General features: G+C 42.0%; 2 protein-coding genes across 2 annotated transcripts; both read right to left on the reverse strand.

The window, feature by feature from the left end:
* Positions 1-4,155: 4,155 nt before the first annotated feature.
* On the reverse strand, positions 4,156-14,140 carry LOC148352342 (proton-coupled zinc antiporter SLC30A2-like). The gene is made up of 8 exons (XM_088354310.1): positions 14,004-14,140; positions 11,695-11,843; positions 9,348-9,494; positions 8,504-8,657; positions 7,131-7,275; positions 5,937-6,042; positions 5,738-5,872; positions 4,156-4,689 (listed from the first exon to the last, which is right to left on the reverse strand). The coding sequence occupies exons 1-8, from the start codon at positions 14,042-14,044 to the stop codon at positions 4,577-4,579; spliced, it is 990 nt and encodes a 329-aa protein (XP_088210436.1). The 5' UTR covers positions 14,045-14,140; the 3' UTR covers positions 4,156-4,576.
* dnajc5gb (DnaJ (Hsp40) homolog, subfamily C, member 5 gamma b) lies at positions 14,139-23,239 on the reverse strand. The gene is made up of 6 exons (XM_088354311.1): positions 23,039-23,239; positions 21,645-21,782; positions 20,342-20,555; positions 18,779-18,932; positions 17,476-17,553; positions 14,139-15,925 (listed from the first exon to the last, which is right to left on the reverse strand). Exons 2-6 carry the CDS (start codon positions 21,755-21,757, stop codon positions 15,837-15,839), a joined length of 648 nt encoding a protein of 215 aa, XP_088210437.1. The 5' UTR covers positions 21,758-21,782; positions 23,039-23,239; the 3' UTR covers positions 14,139-15,836.
* Positions 23,240-24,349: the final 1,110 nt, after the last annotated feature.

Below are 24,349 nucleotides of genomic sequence, written 5' to 3' on the forward strand. Positions count from 1 at the left end.
TTTTTGTTCAACTCTTCAGTTTTTAGAAATGACCAGCAATGTAGAAATCATCAACACAAGCATTGAGCGCCCCCTTGTGGTCTAGTGTGAAAATAACATTTGAAGTGAGATACAGAAACTTGATATAGGAACATGTTAATAATTTAACATAGGAGTTTCACTGGATTATAAGTCGCACCACCGGTCAAATATGAAAATACAGGGACTTCTAGTCCGGAAAATGTGGCAAGATGGTGGGACTGAATAACCCAAGAGGATTATAGCCCAAGGTCTATCTGAGCTCCACCTCCAATTTGACAATATGACCGAAAAAGTAGCATTTTACACAAGTTTTCCCAAGAAAAGGTCCAGGCGAAACCAAGGAAGTGCTATCGTCTTATCTGACATCCTGATTTGAAAAATGGATGGATGGCATCCACGTTTGGACTCTATTACAGACGTTGAGATGAAGACCAGAATGTGAACCTCAAGTCTCCAAATAAGAACACGCAGCTCAACTGTTAACGTGACTTTCCGACACGCGTGCGGTTCCGGGTTCAATCCCTCGTCATCGCAGGACTGATTCTAGGATTAGTTTAGTGCCGGAGCAAGCAAAACACTAACTCGAGTTCTTACCAAAAGATCTGCTATTTAGCTCCGGTTGAACCGGTAATTGAACCCATAATCCTGTAATTACATAGCAGGCAACTTATCCTGCATTCTTGGCTATGGTGACCAAAACGCTAACTGTGACAGTAGCTCCTTCCAAAACTATCAATCCGGGGTAAGAGTTGTGATATATACATGGGAGTGCACGAGTAGCCTAACTGCTATGCTATCTGTCTTGTATTCATGTGGTTCTGGGTTCAATGCCCAGTCAAGACAGTACCAATGCCAGGGTTAGTGTTTTTTGTCAAAGCAAACAAAACACTTAACCTACTTTTAACCAAAAGACTGATTTTTTAATTACTGTTGCCTTCATTGGGGATTGAACTCACTACTCTATGTCTGCTATACAACTGTCCTATCATTTGAGCTAAGCCCTCTACATCTCATACACCAGAAACTTTGAGATCAACCCTAGCTTTTCCCAAAACTAGAGTTCTACAGTAAGAGTTTCGGTTTCATTCAAGAGTAGAGTTACTAGCTTAACTGTTAAGGTGCCTGAAGTACAGTTGTGAGGGTCTGGGTTCAATGCCTGGTTGAGACAGTGTAAGTATTAAGATGAGTGTTTTTGTCAGAGCAAACAAAACACTCAGCCGAGTTTTAACCAAAAGCTTGACTCTTCAGTTACTGCTGACTTCACCGGGCATTGAACCCACTACCCTATGACTGCCATACAACTGTCCTATCATTTGAGCTAACTGCTCTACATCTCATACACTGGAAATTTTGAGATCAACCTTAGCTTTTCCCTTAACCAGAATTCTACAGTAACAGTTTTGGTTTGATCCAAGGAGTATTATCGATAGCTCAACTGATAGAGTCCTTGGTGTACAGTTGTTACGTTCTGGGTTCAATACCTGGTCAAGACAGTATAAGCTCTCGGCTAAGAGATTTTGTCAGAGCAAACAAAACACTTAGGTTACTTTTAACCAAAAGCGCAACTCTTCAGTAATTACAGGCTTCACTGGGTATCGAACCCAGAACTCTGTGAATGCTATACTACTGTCCCATCATCCAAGCTAACCGCTCTACATCTCACAGACTGGAAACGTTGAGATCAACCCTAGCTTTTCCCAAAACTAGAATTCTACAGTAAGAGTTTTGGTTTGATTTAGGAGTAAGATTAGTAGCCCAACTGTTAAGGTGGCCGGAGTACAGATGTAAGGTTCTGAGTTCAATGCCTGGTCAAGACAGTACCATTCAGAATATTAGTGTTTTTGTCAGAGCAAACAAAAGACTTACCCAAGATTTAACCAAAAGTTTGACTGTTCAACTACTGCTGGCTTCACCGGGCATTGAACCCACCACTCTATGACTGCCATACACCTATCCTATCATTTGAGCTACCCGCTCTACATCTCATACACTTTGAGATCAACCCTAGCTTTTCCCAAAACTAGAGTTCTACAGTAAGAGTTTTGGTTTCATCCAGGAGTAGGATTAATAGCTTAACTGTTAAGGTGCCTGGAGTAAAGGTGTAAGGGTCTGGGTTCAATGCCTGGTTGAGACAGTGGAGGTATTAAGATGAGTGTTTTTGTCAGAGCAAACAAAACACTTAGCCTACTATTAACCAAAAGCTTGACTCTTCAACTACTGCTGCTTTCACGGGGTGTTGAACCCACCACTCTGTGACTGCTATACAGCTATCCTATCATTTAAGCTACCTGCTCTACATCTTATACTCTGGAAACTTTTGAGATCAACCCTAGCTTTTCCCAAAACCAGAATTCTACAGTAAGCGTTCTGGCGGAACTGCAGAGTAGGCTTAGTAGAACAACTATTAAGGTGCCTGGGTTACACTCATGCGGTTCTGTGTTTGATCCCCTCTCCATCTCTAGGATTAGAGTTTTTAATCAGTGCCAGCAAATCACAAACCATAGCTCCAACCAAAACCTTGCTTCTCCAATTTTTACTGCACCGGCCAAAACATCGGCTAGGGTTCCATCAGAAACAACACTGCTGAGATTTGCGTTTTACAATCCCGGGGTTCTAGATCCAGACCGCATATTTTGCCATCGTTGCACTTATACGCAAGTGTCAATCGTGCAGTTTATGTCATAGAGTAAATGTAACTTGTTACTACCCCACCTCTGTGTCCAGTCCGTCTCATCTATAAAATATGTATGACACGAGACTGTTTTGGGGCTTCGCACCTTCTCATCCAAACGGTAGCACCAAAAATGGCCTCAAAAGTGCACTTAGAAAACGGTTTTGCTCTTGTTACAGTTTTTGCTGTCTTTGTAAACCCATGGAGGGGATATTTTGTGCTGACTTTGTAAAGAATAAAAATTTTCAAATAAAAGATGAGGCTCGAAGCTTTCCTTTTATATGCCCGCAAAGCCGTGAACAGCGATCTGCCCCCTTCGTGAGTTCTTTCTTTTTGGTATTTTTAGCACTCGCGGTTTCAGGTCATCCAACCTATTTGAAAATCTCAAAGAGACGACCCAAAGAAATATAAAATGCACTTTAAAAATACTGATACCATTTATGAAGGTATTGCCCCAGCCCCCCCCCCCCCCCCCTTGTTAGATCAAAGTAACCGAGTTCAATTCCACGCACCGCACCCAAAATGGATTGCCACAAACTGTAGATTCAGGAAATCGCTTCAGTCGAATCTGTCGGACAAAATCAAGTAGGCTACAAATCTCGAGGGCGCAATCGACACGCCGCCGTCCAAAGAAACGACACCGATTGAAATCGATCGGTCCAGAAAAGTTCCAAGGCTGTGGTCAGAGCCATTATCCGCTCATGGAGAAAACTGGGAACAGTGGCAAACCTTCCCGGTTTCGGTCGACCGACGAAGCGTTGCTTCGAGATTGTGACGACTCCGTTATTAGAAAGACACTGGCATGGTTCATTTACTTTTTTCATGGCTAAATTGAAGAAGTTTTCAAGCACTTTCAAGAACTTCAAAAGCAAAATCCAATGTTTTTTGTTTGTTGGGTGACTTTGATGACTAAAGTGGCTAACTTGCTGCTAGCTATTTTGAGAGGTTTCCACCGATGATCTACAAAATGTTTGTGTCAATGGGCTGCTATAAACTGACATGAATTCTGCCATTCCCCTTCAACCATGCATGCGCAGCTTGGCTAGGTCACACTTGTTTCAAATCACAAAAAGGGCTCTACGGGTAAAAATTAAGTTAAATAAGAAGCTCAAATAAGAAAGTCCATTTATGTATTAAAAGCAGAAAAATGAGCCAAATTTGGACTCATTTTAAGGATATCGATTGCTCTGAAGCAGAGTCCATTCTATCTTTCAGTCTTAGAGACTGCTAATCTTTTGCTTTTTGTTTTACTTTTATTCACTTATAGGATCTGTGCCTTTATTGCTTAAAATAGAATTGTAAAGGTTTTTGGCTGCAAATTAACATTCATTTATAGCGCTGAAGAGTTCATATTTCTAATCTTTCTTTTATTGTTTTGCATTTTTAGGGATTTTGCGTTGTTTGACTTGAAATCTTTTCCGTGTGTCAAAATACAAAATTCGTTTCCAAATGTATTTTGTAGATCTGTGAATATGTATTCTCGTGTGTTTTTGAGGGATCCCCGCAAAGCATATTCAATTATTAATAACGAAATAAAAGGGTGCATCGTGTTATTTTCATTATTGACGAGATATTAAAAAAAACAAAATCTGGTGAGCCGAGCAAAAAAAAAAGCTGGTTTTCAAAATAGAGCCGTCCTCAATTTTTCTTCATTTATCGCGCAGTCTTTAGAATCAGACTGCCGAGAGAAATGCCCGTGGCGACAATTTCAAGCATTTTCAAGCACTTTGCCAAAATTCAAGCATTTTCCTGACCTTGAAAAGATTCAAATGCAAGTATTTTCAAGGATTTCAAGCAACCGCATGAATATTTTCAAGTTCCGAAGGACGGCTCATGAGCGCCACCTCACGTTTAATGAACATCGAGCTCACGAGCCGGGGTTCCTCACGAAGAGGTTCCAGAAGGTTCCACTTGGATGGTGACGGCACCCAAGCCGAAACGGGAGCGGAGGCGCTCGCTGGCCGTCTTGACGATGAAATAGGGGTCGGCTTTTTTTTCTAAAAACGGAAAGAAAAAAGATCTTAACCCGGACGGTGCTTTGCAAAAGTATCGGCCCTCCCGTTTGGCTTCTCGCAAACACCAAACGGGCCTTTTGACCGTCTTCTTTCAGAAGGGGATTTCTTCTCCCCACTTTTCCATAAAGGGCACGTTTATGACCAATAGTTGCAGTATGAACAGATGGTTTCACCTCAGCTGTGTATGCCTGCAGGCCATCCCATGGGATCATGTCCCTCTTGGTTGCTTCTCTAATTAGTTTTCTCCTTGTTTGGGCTGAAGTTTAGAGCGAGGGTGTCACAACCTATTTTAGCAAGGCGGAAAGAAAACTCTCACAGGGGTCCCACTAGTAGATAAAAGAAAGGAAGAAAGAAAGAAAATGAGAAGGAAATAAAGTGAGAAAACAGTGAGAAAAAACAGAACTGAGAGTGAGAAAAAGAAAATGAATGAAAGATAAATAAAGAGAGAGAACAAGAAAGGAATAGAGGGGGAGACAGAGAAAGAAAGTGAGACAGTGTTATAAAGAAAGGAGAAAAAATACACAACGAGAAGAGATAGAGAGAAAAATGAGAAAGATTTATAGAAAAGAAAGGAGAAATAGAGAGTCAGAAAAAGAGAAAGTCCTATATCTCTAGTTGCTTTGCAAGTCAAGTCATATTTATTTGTGACGCCCTTCATCACAAAAATGTCTCAAAGTATGACACTATCCCCTGATCTGAAACCTACATGAGGGAAAGGTAAAACTCAAAAACCTCAACATGAGAGTAGGACCTAGCTTTGTCAACATCAAGTGGACATATTTCAAACTGTATGGTCCTCAAGAGATGCGCACATGTTGAAAAATCTTCTGCTGTTTCATTCCTGCTTTGAACTTTTCCACACCTCTATCCCGGACCTGTCTGCTGTGTTATTTGGTCTTCATCATGCTGTCTGTTCTCCAATGTCTCCTTTCACAGACACTCAGTTCTTGGTGGGGATAATACTATTGCAAAGCACTGTCACAAGAATACGGTTGTTCGGTTTTAGCCCCTCAAAAACGGAACCGCGGACCTGCGGTGAGGTGGACGCAAAGCGCCGAGAAGGTCATGTCCTGGCTCCAAACGCGAAGGCCGTGCAGCGAGGACACGCCCGGCACGGATAGCAGGACCTCCCGCACCGAGTCCACGCTTATGCCGGGAGGGGTTCCTGGAGGCGGACCCAAAAATAAGCGACCCTGAGCTTCCCCTCTAGCCACGTTTGTGGAACTTACCGTCCATGAGCACCCGAAGAACGTCTCTGGCCGTGGCCAAGGTGGTCCACGTCACCACCACCGAGAAGAGAAGCGTGCAGGCCGGGTCCGCCGCCTTGCATTCGGGCTGAAACGGATAAAAAACAATCATCCTGGAGGGCCTTTACAAAAAACATCACCTGTTTAAGATTTTGTCCACCACTTTCAGCCAAGAGGTAAGATCTCAAGCCCGAGTTAGAGCACGAATTGAACTGAATTTCAGGCGATCGATCATTACATTCGGGTCAGGCTGAGCTTCTCTCTCTCTCTCTCGCTGACTTTTTGAATTTTTTGGTTATCCACCGGTTCAGTTTTTGTCTCCGTTATTACAGTCTTGTTTAACTTACACTTTGCTCACAGAATATAAAAACAATTGAACTCAATACAATAAAAAAAATTAGAATTATTATGTACTCAAATCAAAGTGGTAAAATTATATGCGCGCAATAACAAAAATGGACACAGGGGCGAAAAATAGGCAAGCGTTCCAATAGGGTTTTAAGAGGGACCACATCACATTTTATTGTGATTTGGTGCATTTTATTTCCTTTTAGCCCATTATAATGGGTCCCAAGAAAGTTAGCAGATTAAAGCAACAAGAATAGAGTCGAAGAAATAATTGCGATAAACGAGTGTCTGCCATCAAAACTCTACTTAAAGGTACAGTAAATGCTTTAAAAAAAACTTTTGTCTCTATTTTCAGTATATTAAAGGGTGTTATATACACGCTTCTGCCATTTCCTGGCTTGTGCTCAAATAAGCTCTTTTTTGAATCTTTCTTGGGTTAGGTTTTGCATTAGGACTTTACTAGAAGCAGTCCTTTTCTTACTTTCACCCTTCTCAGGCTACACTAACAAAAAATCTTCATGACTCCCCCCAACTGCCATTCCTATGACCTCATGTGTTCTGCCCCAAACAGCTTTGCGAAAAGTAGGATAAAGCAGATAAGCACTGTGGAAAAGAAAGCATAAGGGCTCTTTGAGCTCCGTTAGCACATACTTAACAGAGAAAATATTTCACTTTCACCAAAACTGACGCACATCATCTTTCATCTTGATGACTTACTTAATTCAATTCTTATCATTGTTTGAATATTTGGAGTATTTCTTTCAACATTTGGGGTATTTTAAAGCAGTTTTCGGCTTGCGTAATGTATCGACATGATATTTCACGGACCCAGAAGCGGAGGAGGGCAGCCGCCAGGAGGACCCCCAGGCTTTGGATGAGGTCCCCCAGTGCGTGGACGCAGGCGGCTTTGGCGCTGGCGTTGCCGTGGCGATGGCCGTGAGACACGCCCGCCGGACGTAGGACGAGCAGCATCCTGAAAGCCGAAAGGGGGCGCCGTCAGGGGGGTTCCTGGCCCTTTGCCAAATTCAAGCACTTTTTAAGGACTTTCAAAGACGGTTTTCCAATTTCACCAGTACAATAAGAAAAAAAAAATCGCATACAAATCTCTCTGCATGTGGTGGGTAAAAGTGGCAGTGATATGTAACTTTAAATTTTCAGTTGCTGGAAGTTTTTCCCGTTACAATTTAGCAATGGGAAACGCTACCTTCATTTTTGGTACAGCCCATAATAATAATCAATCATTGAAACGTAAACCTTGCACTACTACGCATTTGTCTAGGTCACAGGCGTCAAACAGGGGGCCCGCGGGCCAGATCAGGCCCGCTAAGGGATTGAATCCGGCCCGCGAGACAACACTCAGAGAAGCGCGAGAGAAAAACAAGCTGCAGGTTGAAATAGGTCCACTTGATGGTGCCAAAGCCAGGTGCCTCTCAAAAAAACACTCTACTTGTATTTAGTTCTCTCTCTCTCTCTCTCTCTTTCTCTCTCTTTTTCTCACTCATTCTTTCTCTGTCTCTCTTTTTCTCAATTTTTGTCCCTCTTGGTCTTTTTCTGTCTTTTTACCTTCTTGTGCTCGCTTTCTTTTTTTCCTTTTCTGTCTCTCTTTTCCATTTTCCTTCTCGCTCTCTTTTTTTCCCCTCTCTCACTATTTCTCTATTTATCTCTTGTTTTTCATGCTCTCTCTCTCTCTCTCTTTCTCTCTCTCTCACACTCTCCTTTTCTCTCTCACACTCTCCTTTTCTCTCTCTCTCTCTGTCACACTCTGTCTCTGTCACTCTCTCTCTCTCTGTCACACTCTCTCTCTCTCTCATTTCTTTATCTTTTCTTCCTTCTCTAATCTACCCTTCCGGCCACCGAGACAATGTTGGTTCCAACGTGTGGCCCCCAAGTTAAAATGAGTTTGACACCCCTGGTCTAGGTGTAGAAGGCAGCTTTCCCGTAGGGGGCGATGACGCTTTATAGGACAATGTCATACAAACTCATGCCAGCTGCCGTTCATCACGAGGAGGAGGAAGGAATGCAATGGCAAGGGCAAAGACACCAGAGAGCAGCGTCTGCCTCATTTTTAAGCAGACTTTTTGAGTACATGGCAACAATTTCAAGCATTTACAAGCACTCAAAAATCAGTCCTTGACAACACCAAAATTCAAGCGTTTTCAAGGATTCCCCGCACGAACAGTGGGTACGGAAGAGGGACTTACAGGAGGTTGGCGGCCACGGCGCCGCCCGACGTCACCAGCATGATGTCGGCATCCACTTGGTAGTCGCCGTCCCGGATCCTGGCCACCGCCGACCACACCAACATGGCCGTCACCGCCCAGATGGAGGACAACGACGCCAGCATGCCCATCATCTCTGAGGCACAGCCGCAAAAAGACATGTATGTCTAGAACAGTGGTTCCCTAGTCAACAGCACTTTATAAAGACTTTGGAGGCCAATTTTCCATTCTTTCCCCCCCCCCCCCGAGTGCCATTAATAGAGCACCAGAACAGGAGCCTGAAACTTAGTTTCAGACCCTAACTTGCAGCTCAAACCCTAATTCCAAACCCTTAACCATCCTCCAAACAAATTTGTAACACTGCATACAGTTTAGAACCCTAAGCTCTAGTTACTGACCCTACACCTAACTCTAGCTGGAACCCTAGCCCCAACCCTATTTCAGGACCCTAAATTAAGTCCAATACCCTAATAAGGAGCCTAAACCTTAGTTTCTACCTCTTGCCCCAACCTTATTTCAAATCCCTAAAATCAATTTAGTATCCAAACTTGTGGCCCAATCCCGAGGTCGGAACCCTAGCCCTACACCTTACCCTAGCTATAACCCCCAACACTGTTTGGGACCATAGCCCTGGCTTTAAACCCATATTGGAATCCTAGATTCAGTTAAGAACCCGAATATGGAACTCAAACACTAGATACTAACCGAGTTCAAATGACTTTGACACCCCTGATCTGAGCAAAGCCGGAAAGGATCTTAAACCAACCAGAAGTCGAATTTTTTTTTCCCCAAAAAAGGAAGAAAGGGCGCGTCGAGACGCACTGACCGGCTCGGCGCCACCCGAAGGTCATGGCGGGAGTGGGCGGGCGTCCGGAGAGCCACAGGGAGAAGATGGCCAGCGCGATGCCGCCCACGTCGCTCAGGAGATGCGCCGCGTCCGCCATGATGGCCAGGCTGCCGGCGGCGTAACCTCCTGGAGGAGAAAACAGAAAATGCTCTTCGACGGCGGCCAAGTTTTGCGGCCGTCCTCAAAACAAAAAAGGGAATCGGTTTCCATAGACTCCTCAACCTATGACCCTCTAAACTCTCTCTTATTTTTTTAAAGATATAGTACAAAACTACCCCAAAAAATTGGGGAGACGAGTTCGGGTTTTCTTTTATTCCAGGATGAAAATGGTGAAAAAAAAGGACTATACCACAGTCCAAATGCCAAGCCAAAACCCCCAAAATATAAAAAAGGAGTTTATTCGGGCACTTTCTCATACTTGCACGCGCAACAAAAGGAGCTGCAAAGATGATTTCCGCCAGAAGATGGCGTCAGCCAGTACAATATCTATTTATCACATAAGGAGTTACACACGCCACCTTTAACAGCGAGATGGCGGACAATCATGTCATCTCCCTCTATTTAAGCCTGATGTTACGTCAAATAAATATCCATTTCTCAACCTAAGAGTATTTAAAAACAAGGACAAATAGTTTTCTTATGTTCTCCACCTATAGCTTCATGTCTGTCAAACTTTTGGGGATTTTAACCCTTGTGGAATACAGGTTCATATCATGCACATTTTGATCATTTTTCTATTTTTAATCCAAGAAAAAACATTGAAAAGTAAACACTTGGGAGCATCGTCTCCAAACAGAAGAGCAGCTTCAGCGACAGACTGCTGTCACAGTCTTGTTCCACCGACGGACTGAGAAGATCATTTCTCCCTCATGCCATGAGGTTTTTTAACTCCACCCGATTGGGTAAAAGCCCACGTAAAACCCCACCCCCACATTGCATATGACCCTATTTTTATGACAGTGTGTATTTTACGTAGCACTATTGAAATACTCTATTTCGACACGTTATATTGGGTATTTTTGTATTCTATATCTTTTATTTTATTTTTCAACACAAGGATACAGCTGGAAGTGGGAATTTCCCAAAGGGGATGAATAAACTATATCTATCTATCCCCAGGTTGTGAGAACATATTGAAAATGGCATCGTGCTTATCTATTCACCTAGAAATTTTATGTAGTGATGTATATGCAGCGTGTTTTACGCAATAGGCACTTTTAGGACTTCTACTCCCCTAAAGGGGTGGGGGGGATACATACATAAGCCGAAAACTATTTACAGGGATCCTACAGCTTAAGGCAAGTAAAATCCAAGACTTTTTAAATTCCTTTTGAAATCAAATTGGAGACCAAGTTGACCAACAAACACTACTAAAAAAACAGAAAATGAATTAGAGGCCGTTTTAAACAGATATTGATTCCATTTTTTTTTATCGAGTTGAAAACTTTCCATCTGAAAAACGGCACTCTCCTAAGTTCTAGACATGGAAAAAAATAAATAAAAAAAGATGTTTACAGTATCATATGGACCCTCGGTCAAAACTGGCGGATCACTACGAATTCCATAGAGCTCTTTTGCGACATCCATGAAAGATTTTTATCATGATGCATGAAAAATTACCTTTTTTTGAACTCAATATTTTGAGTTCAAAACAAGTACAGTGGGACTTTGCTACTTCGCGGTTCCACGTTTGCGGGTTCAGAGCTTCGCGGGTCTAAGAAATAACAATAATAAAATAAATGAATAAAAAATATATATAGATATTTTTTTTTTTTAAGCATTTTTGAAGGGGCGTCGCTACTTCGTGAATTTTCACTTTTCGCGGATGGTTTTGGTCCCCATTAACCGCGATAACCGAGGGATTACTGTATGTATCTCTTTCATGTGTTCCTTTTTCAAGACTTTCTAAAATAATGACTCACAAGACGTGGTAAGCTTTCTCTCCTGGCTTTGATCTCTAACATAAAATGCGACAGAAACAAAATGAAAATCAATCCAAACAGCTTGCCAACATCATTTTTGCCATTCCGATGATTCCGTTACTCCCCAAGCCTGCACAAAATGGAGTCATTTGATTCCTATTGAGTTTCTTTTGTCTTTTCTGAGCATATTTGGTATTGGAGTCATCCAAAAGTCATTGAAAGTAATCCAGTTCAAGTAACCCTACCCAACCCTGTATATATGTATGGATAGGTCTAATGGCACGGAACATTTGAAGTGGTTGGAAGTCACAAAAAATATTCATAAATATCAGAGTGATCACCATTTTAAGTTCACGTCTAAAAAATGTATCGGAGAAAGCTGCATAAAGGGGCAGCGGTCTCACCGATGGCCTCGGCAACCATGAAGAGGACGCCGATGACCAAAGCCAGGAGCAGTCTGGTCCGGGCCCGGCGCCGGCAGACCATTTCTTCTGGCTCCAGGTCCGACTCGCCCTCGCAACTCCAGCTCGCGTCTCCGCCGCCGTCCGAGTCACTGCCGAGGAGTATTAAGGGGAGGCCGATAAGAGATATTCGGAGACAAAATTCATCCGCTGCAAAAGCTTAAAAATCGGAATAATGCAACAAGAAACAAAGAATATTTCTTATAGCTTTCTGAACCCTTTTACAGAAAATAAAGAAAAACTGACAGTGCAGGGAATAAAAATAGGCTTCACATAAACCCGTATAAAAGGTACATTAGGTACTTAAAATAACTCTCTGAAACATTCAACAGTGAGTTAGAATTTCAACACGATTAAAAAAAAATAAAAAAAATCATCGGAGTCGGTGAATTTAAAAATCTGGAAACGCGTGTTATGGTAACAGCTAATCACTCCGCCTTCAACTTTAGTGTCCTTTTTATGCTCTCAATCACATACTCCGAACACACACGCTTGATTGACCAACTCAGGTTATGATAAGAGCCAATATATGGTAAATGGTCTGCATTTATAGAGCGCTCTTCAAATCAACGAAGACCTCCCAAAGCGCTTTTCAATGTGCTTCACACTTACCCATTCACACACACACTCACGCGCCAATAGGGAGTCAGCCATGCAAGGCGCCTACCTGCTTATTGGGGGCGTTAGAAGCACTTCAAGTTCTAGATTTTCTATAAGGCGCACCTACAAAAACATTATCGTGAAGAAAAAAAAATACAAATACGGTAATGCCATGACGAAAAAATACTAATTACTATGAAAGTTATACTACAGGGAAAACTAAAATCCTATAGTAATACTACATAAATGCTATTTTAATGCTACTGCAGTAACACTATCATACAAAAATACTACTACATAAACACCACGAAATACAACAGTAATACTAGGGAAAACCTACATGAAATTGACTACAAAAATGGTCAAAAAATGACTTTAGTTGGACTCCTAAGATACAACAATAATAAGACCCAAATACTACCAATACTCCAGCGATACCATAAAAATACAATCCAGATACTAGAAAAATTCTACTGTATAAAATACAGGACTTCTACAAAAAAACACTTAAGAATCATGACAACAATGGAAGTCCTACTATGATAATATGACAAAAACACTATTGGGATTTAACAAAATACTACTGAAATAGTACTTGAATACAAAAATACTACTACAGAAATACTTGGAATATACATCTACGGGACTTTTATCAGTCTTTCTCTGAACATGCTTCCATTAAACAAGTAAACTACATTTTTGACACTATCTCTTCATCACACACACGCTTTTAAAAATCAAATATATGATCAGCGGTTTTGATTCACAGGCATGTCAGGACTAAGAAGTGAAGGATTTTATATAATTTGGACTATAAGGGATTTTTTACGATCAAATACAAATGACATTGAAATGCAAAAGATATTCACTGGCTGAGCTGTGGGGCCAGGTCATTGTAACCTAGTAGAGAATAATGTTTACAGAAAACAGCAGGAACCGGGACAAGGGCGGACGCAAGAGGAGCCTCTGTGGCGCGGGAGGGCAGACATTGTTTGGAGAAGTTGTTCTGATAAGCTCTGCTGATGTGAGTTTTTTAGACATCGCGGCGCGCTTCGGCGAGGAGGTGGTGAGGCTGACATCTGGCCCGCCCATGGGAGGACCCGGCACACCAGCTGGTGAAAAGACGTGGGCAGAAGAACTTCGAGAAGATCGATCGAGAGGGAGAATCGAAAAGGAGGCTCGACGAAGAGCGACACTAATTCGATGGAATTCACTTTGTTTATTATTTAAGAAATTAAATCTGCCCCCGTGTGGAAATGCCGGTCTCATATTTTCCTGAAAAGAAACGAGCATGCGTTGTCGGGTGACTGACGGTTATGTTTTGGTAAATGGAGTCAGATAATAATTCCAACAATTTGGTAAACGATACATTTTTTATGTATTTAATTCCTAACAGAAGTTAGCAGAACTGTTTTTGTTTACGCCGCGCTCAAGTCCTTCCTGCTTCGGTCGCTTTACCCCTGGTTACTTATCCAATCAGAAAGCGCGGGGTGGGCTACCGAGACAGAAGGCAGGGCAGGAGGGAGAGAGGCTCTTTTGCATCTGAGCCTCAATAACTCCGTTGTAAATATATTTCATCAGCCCGTTGAATAAATAAAAATGCCAATACGGAATTCTGTCCGATTCCCCTCTAGTATATTTTGTAAAGTTACCTGGAAAGAGAGTCCAGAAGGAGTTGCTTCTCCGACTGCATGGCCACGGGACTGGGAAACCGGCAACCTGTTTCACTCTCGCTATCTGTCGGGGAAATGAGGACGGGGGGGAGATACTGCTACAAGCAAACTGCGTTTAGTGATACCTGAGTTTATTCCATCAGAAAAAAAACATGTTTTACAGCAGTAGAGCAACACGTGGGAATGTGCAGATAAAACATAGAAAAGGCATTTGCTGGGTGGGAATGTTTGGCACGCTCTGATGCGAGATAACCATCCAAAAAAATAAACAGAACATTATGTTTTAGCACTTGTGCGTTTTAGATAAAAGCAGGTTTAAAAAAAAAAATTGTTGGCGGGTACCTATGAAGCAGGGGTGTCAAACTCAATTGAACTCGGGGGCCACACGATAGAACAAACATTCTCTCGGGGGCCGGACTAGTAAATTAGAAAGAAAGGAAAAAAGAGAAATAAATAAGAGAAAGAGGGGGAGAGAAAAAGACAGGGGGTGGCACAACGAAAGAGAGAAAGGGAGAGAAAAAGAACGAGAGTGAACGTGAGAACAAGAGATAAAAAGAGAATAGTGAGAGAGGGGGAAAGAAAGAGAGGTAGAAAGAAAGAAATCCAAAGACAAATAGAAAGAGAGGAGAGAAAAAAAGAGCAGGGAAAGAGAGAAGGGAAAAGCAAGAGAGAGGGAGAGAGAGAAAAGGAATAAAAGGAAGAGAGAGCAAAAAATGTAAAAAGACACAGGAAGAGACAAAGAGGAACAAAGAAAGAGAAAAGGAGAGACATTGCATGAAAGAGTGAGACAGAGAGTGAGAGAAAAAGGTAGGAAAAGAGAGAGACAGAGAGACAGAAACAGACAGAAAGAAAGAGAGAGACAAAGACAGACTGAGAGAGACAGAGACAGACAGACCGAGAGACCAAGACAGAGAGACCGAGACAGAGAGACAGACCGAGACACAGAGACAGAGACAGAAAAAAATACGAGTACAGCGTCTTTATGAGAGGCACCTGGCTTTGGCATCATCAATTGGACATATTTCAACCGGCAGCTCGTTTTTCTCTTGCACTTCCCGCCTCTTTGACACCCCTGCTATAAAGTTTGGCTTTACACTTAAAGACAAGACATTCACCTTATAGTGGGACATCTCCTCATCAATTTTGCAAAATGTGAGGGTCGGCACCGGAGACAAGAGAGAAGCTGAATGGCAAACTTGTTTCACGCTTCAAGAAGAAGAGGACATCTTGGAAAATGTCCACTTGCAAGAAAAAGAGAAGGTGTGCCTTTTCAAAAGTCATCAGAACGTCTCCGAAGACCGCCCCCCCAAACAGAGTCAATATGACTTGTAAAAGGGACACCGTTGGAAAGAAAAGCAGATTGATGGTTTTTTGCTGCTCTGCTTTTGTTTGTAAACAATAAAACCTCACTGACTGATGAGGACAAAGCTTAACTGAGAACGGACAAATATCCTAAATCTATCGCTCTCTGTTGAATAGAATAGAATTGATCAAGGAAAAGATGAGAGATAAAAGAACACTGAAGGTCAAAAGATGAACCGGAGAGCCTGAAGCCGCTGCGCTCGCGCGCGCCGCCATCTTGACATCATCGTTTGACGTCATTGGAAAAAAAAAAAAGTCATTCTCATTGCACTTTTCACGACATAAATACAATCCATCATTTCATAAACGCTCCTTTCCGGCATAGAAAGACCCAAAATCCGACGGTGACCTGAGACTTTTTGGATAACGTCAGCAGAACCGAAAAAGAAGAATCGGAGGACCGTCTCCGTTCTCGGGAACGAGTCCTCACTTCCGGATCCGGTTCTGGATTTAATCCGCGAGCGTCAGGTGAACGGCGGCGGCGGAGGAGGCGGAGCCGTTGCTGGCCAGGGGCTGGACCACGATAGGTGCGTCCTCACCTGCCGTGGAAAATACAAAAAATGAAAAAAAGTTCAGCCTCCTCAAGTCAAGTCATGTTTATTTGTATGGCCCTTCATCACAAAGAGTCTCAAAGGGCTGCACAGACTACAGATGATTGCAAACCACAGACTATTATGACAGCATCCCCTGATCTAGAACCTACACGAGGGCAAGGAAAAACTCAAAAACCTCAAGTCATGTTTATTTGTATAGCCCAGTTGAGTTTGAGACCCCTTCATTTCCAGTAAACACTTTGTCAAAACACCTCTTCTCTCGAATTATTGGATAACCTACACCGGTGGTAAGGTGTACCGCAACAGCCTACTGACGTAGTCTCATGACTGAGGTTTCCCCTGGATTTTGACATTCAAATTCAAGACTTTTTAAGATCCTTACAAGACCGCATTCAGGGAAATTTAAGACCCATCTCGCACCTATAGAATAGGGAGGCAGACGCCGAGTCGTGAGGGTCTCCGAGGCGAAGGTTAGGTTATGTTACAGGCTAGCGCGGAGGACTGTGTGTGGTCAGAGATCGATAAAATCCGAGAAAACAACAAAAAAATTCTACAACAGCGTTCCATAAATTTCTTCGTTTACTTATTATGAAATATTAGTTCTATCACGCAGATAAGGGTTAGCTCAGGAGGTAGAGGGCTCGTCTTGGGATCAAGAGATGGCAGGTTTGATTCCCGGCTCCTCTGTGTTATATGTGGAAGTGTCCTTGGGCAAGACACTGAATCCCTAATGCCCCCCATAAGCAGGTCGGCGCCTTGCATGGTTGCATGGCCGCTATTGGTGTGTGAGTGTGTGTGAGAATGGGTTAGTGTGAAGCACATTGTAAAACGCTTTGGGAGCTCTTCATTGACTTGAAAAGCACTACAGAAATGCAGACCATTTACCATAAGACAGGGAAAAAATAAGTTGTTTGAGAGTTAAATTTAAGACTCGTAGAAAGTTATTGGGCCATTTTGAATGCCTTGAATCGTGGTTATCAAATTGAAGACTTTTTCAAGACCTCAGGGAAATCTTGCATTACGCCCACTGATGGACAGAAGATTCAGCTACAAAATGGCATACCTGGCATCTACAAGTGTGCGTCCGAACCATGTTCCAGTTGCAGGAAAATGACCCGAGAGATTCATAATAAAGATTCGAATCCCAGATACCAGAATCCCGAGCGCTAAAAGCGATTCGGTACCGGGGACAAATACTTTGAACATGCCCGAGAAAATCTCTGCTCATTTCTTTCGTTAGGTTTCTTTTTTCCTTCCGCAGTGGATCGACACTTTTCTTGTGCTTGTTTTTTATAACGAGTCATTTTTTGGTCAGAATGAATGAACTGCAAACTGATGATATTTAAAATAAATAAATAATGTGCAGGGTCTTTCTTTAATGTACTGAAGATTTGAGACTGAAACTCATTTTTGTGGTAGACCTCTGGCATCCTCTTTCGCTTCATCTGAATAACGATTTATGCCCACAAACCCACATGACTAAGTTAAAAACCCGACAACTGGCACAAAAACTAAAAAGTCCAGACGGAGATTACCTGACGCGGTATCGTTTTGGCCGGAAACGTCGGCGGTGGCGGATGAGCTGGGCTGAATCACAATCACCGGGTCTTGCGCTGCCATGAAAAATAAAAAATGTTTAAAGGCTATAATGTCAAAGCTTTCATGAATGCACCTTCATTGAGGATGCAGGCAAATAGAGCTGTGTAGTTTCAATGAAATGGAATTGGTATTTTTCATGTCAAAATGTAGGATTTCGCCTAAAATAACAATAAATCGGAGGATCTTTAACCACTATGTCAAAGGAAACAAGATTTACAGCATAAATAGTTTGATTTCCAGCCTATTACTTAAAAGTTTTGTTGTGATTACAAATAAAAAGGATGCCATATGGTCATATTTTGCTGTCCTTTCTAAACAGGAAGTCCAGCCCATGTCTTTTTTTTACGTGTTCATTTTCTTGGCTATCATTGCATTTTGTTTTATCCGTGACAGAGAAAAGACAAAAACCCGAGGACGACATTTCACGGATCGTCTTGAATAGCATTTGGATGAAGGCTTTTGAGTTACATCTCACAAGCTAAAATTTTGCCCTGGGCAAAAAGCAAAATTGAAATAATAACAACTCAAATGGATGCAAGTAACTGTTACTGTGGTAAAACAGGAACCCAAAAAGGTTTTTTTTTTTTTACAATGGCGTGTTTGCTTTTCTTGGCTATTATTGCATTTTGTAAAATTTGTATCTGCCAAAGAAAACAATCTTCTTAAATGTGTAGCATGCGAGACACAAACTTTGTAATTTTCCGATTTCATTCCTGCCAACTTGTACGGATTCCCCGTATGTTTTTTGATCATTTCAAATTGTGTATGTGCTTTTTCTTGTGTTTTAGGACAACAGCTTTAAACTAGGACAACAAAGTTGGATCACATGACCCCGATTTGAGCTCACCTGCATTGGCTTCCTGTCAGTTTAAGATCTGATTTTAAGGTTCTGTTGGTACTATACAATATTTTGAATGGATTTGCCCCCATATATCTTTCAGATTTAACTTCCCGCTATGTTCCTGCTCGGAGCCTTCACTTGGAAAACGCTGGTCTGCTCGTGATCCCAAGAGCCAAGAAGAAAACCCCAAAGTCGAGAGCATTCTCCTTTCATCACAAATCGCTCATATCGTTGTGCTATTCTACGTCCTGCCGTGAGAAAATAGGTACGGTGTTGCGTTAAGTTTATTGTCACTTCATAAGGAGAATTGCAACCATTACTAAACAGAGCCATTGGCTGCGGTCGACAGATACGCAGTTTCCTTGAAGACAAGATTGGAAAGAAACAGCGTGACTTACATGGGTCCTCCTCTCTGAAATCCGCTTCCAGGTCTTCAGGGTCCACATAGAAGTCTCCCTCCTCCTCGGAAGACTTTCCGCACTTGCCGCAACAGAAGCAGCAGCAGAAGAAGCAACAACAACAGGTGAGGATGCCGCAGCACCACAGCAGTGCCTAGAGAGAGGAAATGCCGCACAGTGGAGAAGAATTCTTGTCAGGCAGGGAGAGACGGGTCACTAACACGGCCATATTTGACTTTTTGGAGGCAGATGACTGCTTTTCTAGTAGACAGTGTTAGGGCGGGGGTGTCAAACTTATAATAGCACAGGGGCCACATTGAATAAGGGTAAGGACCGGACTAGATTGGGGCTGCAGTAGCTCAGGAGGTAGAGCGCTCGTCAGTTCGAATCCCGGCTCGTCCGTGTTACATGTCGAAGTGTCCTTGGGTAAGACACTGAACCCCTAATACCCCCAATAAGCAGGTTAGCGTCTTACATGGCTGCAATACAAGGCTGCTATTGGGAAATGTGGAGCACATTGTAAAGCGCTTTGGGAAGTCATTGACTTGAAAAGCGCTATACAAATGCAGATCATTTCATTTCATAGATTAAAGAGGAAAAATGAAGGAGGGAGAGAAACAGTAAGGGAAAAGAGGATAACAAAAGAGCGAACCAGAGAAATAGAAAAAAGGGAGGATGAGAAAAAAAAGAGGGAGAACGAGAGAAAAGAAGGAAGAGATAAAGAGGGAGAGTTAAAAAAATGAGAGCAAGAAAGAAAGGAAAATTCAAAAATGAAGAGAAAGGAAATCAATAGAAAATAGAAATAAAGAAAGATATGAATAGAATTTGGAACAGGTAGCCGAACAGGTAGTACTGCGATTGGCTGGCAAGCAGTTGAGGGTGTCCCCTGCCCAAAGATAGCTGGGATGGGCTCCGGCACCCCCGCGACCCTACTGAGGATAAGCGGTGCAGATCATCGATGGATTGATGGATAGATAAATAGAAATACAAAGAGAAAGAAAAAGAAGAGAAATAGAGAGAAAATAAGAGTGAGAGAGAATTGAAAAGAGAGTAAGAAGTAGATAAAAAAGAGAAAAAGAAAAAACAGAAATAGACAGAAAGATGAAAAGCTTGGGAAAGAGTGATATCAAAACAGAGAGGGTTGGAGAGAGAGAAAGGGGTGGAGAGAGAGAGGGGTGGAGAGAGAGAGAACGAAAGTGAGAGAGAACGAAAGTGAAAGAGAAAGAGAGAGAGAGAGAGAGAGAATGAAAGTGAGAGATACAGAGAGAGACACAGAGAGAGAAAAAGAAAGCTAAAAGTCTTGCGGGGTTGAAAGAAAAAGAAAGAAAGAAATAGAAAGAGAGAAAGATGAAAAGCTTGAGAAAGAGAGATATCCAAAGACAGAGAGGTGGAGAGAGAGAGAGATGAACACCAGAGAGATAAAGAAAGAGACAATAAGAGAGAGGAAGAAAAACGGAGAGAGAGAAAGAAAGAGAGAAAGAGAGAGAGAGAGAGGCAAGTGAAAGAGAGAGAAAAAAAGAAAGCAAAAAGTCTGGATCCAGGGAAGGAGGGAAAAGTGGTCACCTTGAACCAGCACTTGGACATGAGGAAGTAGTACTTGACGCTGTCGTCCCCGAAGCGCTCGGCCACATAGAGGCCCATGGAGCCGTACTCGTCGTAGATCTCCCGCTTGTTGTCGTCGCTCAAGATGGAGTTGGCGTTGTTGATCTCCTTGAATTTCTCCGCCGCTTCCGGGTTGTCCGGGTTCTTGTCCGGGTGGTGCCGCAGCGCCTGTTTCCTGCCCGGGCGGACCGCGGATCCCGTCAGAACTCCTCGCTCGTCGGCATACGTTTACTTTTGGGTACATTTTCTACTCTTTGGAGTAGCTTTATATCTTAAAAAAAAAACTTTTACTTGAGTAGATTTGTGAGGAAGAAAGTCTACTCTTGCTTCGCGACTTTAGGCTACATTGAACCATTACATCGGCACCGATATTTTGGAATTTGACAGATATCAGTATCTACGTTGTTATTCATTCAGGCTCAGATGCAGTGGAGCCTCCCTCACCCTCTGTCTTGGACGGTACCCACACCACGCCTTCTGATTGGGTAAGCGACCGGGAGCGGAGGGACTGAAAAAGGAACCGCAACGTTACAGCAGAGTAAACGACAACAGCTCTGCTAACTCCTGAGTACCAACATGACTGGGAATCAAGACAGCCAACAATATTGAGAATTTAAGCTTATTAAGTGCATGGTACAAAAGGGTGTGTGGGATCAAGAGGTAGCCTAGTAGGTGTAGTTAACTTGTTTTAGTGAACAAGTTTAGGTGGAGACTGATATATTAAGCTCTTATTATAACATTAGTTTGTCAATCAAGCATGTGTGCTTGTGATTGAGAAAGAGGATAAAAAGCACGCTGAAGTAGAAGGATAAGTGATTAGCTGTTAGCATAACATCTCTATTGCTTTTCGCGATACAGTGAAGGGTTTTGCGATGCCTTAAATTCACTTTAAGTCATGTTGGTTGTATTGACATTTTTATTTCTTTATTGTATAAAAAAATCAGGGAGCTATTTAGGTTTGTATGTACCTTTATAGGAGTTGCTGAGCCTAACTTCTTCTCCTGCACTGTTAGTTTTTCAAGTGAAAGATTATTCATGTGAGTTGTATTTACGGTAAAAGGTACCAGAGAGCGATTCAAGTTGGATTTTGAATTTCTTTTTCTTTAATCTGGTTTTATTTTGGCATGATTGAAACTTTCTTACGCCATTTTTTAAGCGTTTAAAGCAAATGAATGTGCCCTCCACCTTCATGCTAAAAATCATGATTAAAAGCCATTATTCAGAGTAAATATATCTATTTCTCGTTCATGAATGAACTACCGACCTGTAGGCCTTCTTTATCTCCTCGGGGGACGCTCCCTTTTGCAAACCGAGGACTTTGTACAAGCTGTCCCCGGCCGTGGACATTTTACGCTGAGGTTTGTCTTGTTCGTCCATGTCGGAGCTTTTCTTGATATGAAAGCTGTTGTGACAAAAAAATTGCAAGCACATTATCTTTATTCCAGTTCAAATAACAAAAAGCGATACACTTTCCGAAAAATGGATCATATTAATAGAGCATTTCACGAGAAAAGGTTCCATTGCTTTTTTTGAAGGTTATCAACACAGCCCAGAAAATCAATGGCTGCTCTCTGCCCAGTCTGGGGGACAGAACTAAGAACTCCTTTCACAATGGAGGTCCACCACCGCTTTGACCCGTCTTATATATTTATTATTTGAGCACAATGTAGCTGCTAAATGTCACTGTGCTACTTTCTGATGCCAGTCTTCAAGTACAACCTTGTAAATATTTATCGATCCTCATATTTGTATTTTCACGTTTATCCCGGACGGCCACGTGTAATCATGTGAAATTTGTACACTACATTGTGATCAAGGACAATAGAATTTTAGAATTCTTAAGAGCCACATTATTTATCATTTCATTTGCACTTTTTGAGGACTTTCTAAGCTTGTTTTCCAATTTCTTCAATACCATTTAGAGATAGAAATCTGGTGTGATTCGTGTATTTTGCAGAGCCACAAATCTATCTGTGATTTGCATATGCCTGTGTGTTAATAAAGACGTAATTATTAGAAAATCGTCAATTGGGGCGATGCTACTTCATAAGACAATGCCATACAAACTCATGCCAGCCACCGTTCATCCACAGGGAGGAAGGAACACAATGAAAAGCAAGCCACCAGAAAGCAATGCCGGCGACATTGTCAAGCACACGTGTTGAGAACCACGGCAACCATTCGCATTTACGAGCACTTCACCCAAAATCCAAGCACTTTACCGTCCTTGAAAAGAACAACGTGAAATTTCAGGCATTTTTAATGATTTCAAGCATCCGCACGAACTATGTAATAAAAAAAGAAATAAATGAAATTCCAGTAACTGAGTTTTTCTCATGTTTGCGATTAATATCGACGGATATTCTGGATTTATGATTTATTTAGATTAAAGTGTAGTACAGTAATACTTTGATTTTAATCTCGCGAGATTTTGACTTGATACAAGATGAGGAAACACTTCTTTTGACACGTCTATTTCATTAAAATAGCAACCATTTACGATATCGTTTCAGTCCTCTGCCATTTAATCCAAAATGATATTTAAGGTTGTAAAAGTGAACTTTATTTGGACCGTGCCACAAAGTGCCGGGTTGAACTTTCGACACAGTGCTAAGCTAACGTTAGCACAAGTGTAGCAATTTCCAAAAAGTTTCTTACCCTCCAGCCGAATTTATATTGTTGTTTTAGTGTAAAATCATTAAGTCCAAGTTTTGTAAGCTGGTTGCCTTGTCAATTTAGAGAACATGGGGTGTTTGGCCGGCGTCTTCCACATGAGGACTTAAAAGTGGCAGAAGTTTAAAAGGAAGTTCACTCGCGAGTGAGACTGATCAATGCGGAAGTGCATACCAAAAGTTACGTATAGGGCTGAGAAGCTACAGGCGGAAATAGAATTTCCATGACGAAACTGCCCTTTCTTTTGATTTCTTTGTTACGTTTACAAAACGAGCTTTTTTATTCAGTGTATTATTTAATATTGCTATGTAAATAAAAAAGAAACAGCGAGCAGAGCGAGCACTTGCTTGTGCTAACGGGTTCCCGGAGCTTTTGGCGGCCATGTTGGGAGGGGCAATAATTCAGTGAGTTGTAGGATTTTTTTTGGGTTTTTTTTCTTATGACGTAGTGTTTTAATATGCCTCATCACGTGCAAAGCGTACGACAACAGTGTCCTATTCAGTTAGTTCTGAGACTAACCGTGTTTTTGTCAGTACTAACGTCAAATCCAACGTATTGATCACAAAAGTCCAAGAACACCATGACACAAACCTCTGTTTTGAAACTTACATGAGGGCAAGGTAAAACTCAAAACCACAGCATGAGGAAGATGAGGAAACCTTGGGGTATTACCCATTCCAAGATGTCCAGGCTGCAATGGATTTTGTAAGGGCATCAACAAACGTTACGCAAACATCAACATATTGGTAGTAACAGAATTCCCGGTGAAGGTTTTTATACATTTTACTATAAAGGATTTTATACGACTAAATACAAGTTACATTTATTGAGTGCAATGAAGATTTTCACTGAGTGGGCATCAGGTCACGCTGTCCCAAATGCGGAATGTTTTGACTAAGGAATTTTGATAACAGAACTCTTGACGGAGGACGGCAGGCGATGTTTGGAAAACAAGGCCCTGATGACGTAGAAACGCTCGGTGTTGTTTTGAGTTTACCAGACCCACGTGGGGGCTTTCCTGGCACGCCCATGAGAGGGGCAGACACACCAGCTTGCGGAAAAAACATGGGCCGAGAGAAAGAAGCAGGAGACAGAGAGAGGAGGCTTGACAGAGACTCAAGCGACACAAATTCAGCTCATTCGACCATATTTGATGGAGTTCAATTAATTAAATGAATTAAGAAAAGAAATCTGCCCCTGTGTGAAAATGCCGGTCTCTTGTTCATTTTTCCATTAAGAAACGAGCGTGCATTGTTAGGTGAATGTAGGTTGTGCTTGGTTAATGCAGTCTGATAA

Source organism: Urocampus carinirostris, chromosome 15, assembly GCF_059441175.1.
Source record: "Urocampus carinirostris isolate Australia breed hairy pipefish chromosome 15, RoL_Ucar_1.0, whole genome shotgun sequence".
Taxonomy (NCBI): domain Eukaryota; kingdom Metazoa; phylum Chordata; class Actinopteri; order Syngnathiformes; family Syngnathidae; genus Urocampus; species Urocampus carinirostris.

Bases quoted from the DNA above. Each gene is read 5' to 3' on its own strand.
- LOC148352342 (XM_088354310.1), bottom strand. From the start codon at position 14,044: ATGCAGTCGGAGAAGCAACTCCTTCTGGACTCTCTTTCCAG. The intron at 9,495-11,694 runs GTGAGACCGCTG...TTTCTCCTCCAG, and splicing joins CATGGTTGCCGAGGCCATCG to GAGGTTACGCCGCCGGCAGC. The intron at 5,873-5,936 runs GTAAGTTCCACA...GTCCGCCTCCAG, and splicing joins TCTTCGGGTGCTCATGGACG to GAACCCCTCCCGGCATAAGC.
- dnajc5gb (XM_088354311.1), bottom strand. From the start codon at position 21,757: ATGGACGAACAAGACAAACCTCAGCGTAAAATGTCCACGGCCGGGGAC. The intron at 18,933-20,341 runs GTGACCACTTTT...TCCTCTCTCTAG, and splicing joins TGTCCAAGTGCTGGTTCAAG to GCACTGCTGTGGTGCTGCGG. The intron at 15,926-17,475 runs GTAATCTCCGTC...TTTCCACGGCAG, and splicing joins CCAAAACGATACCGCGTCAG to GTGAGGACGCACCTATCGTG.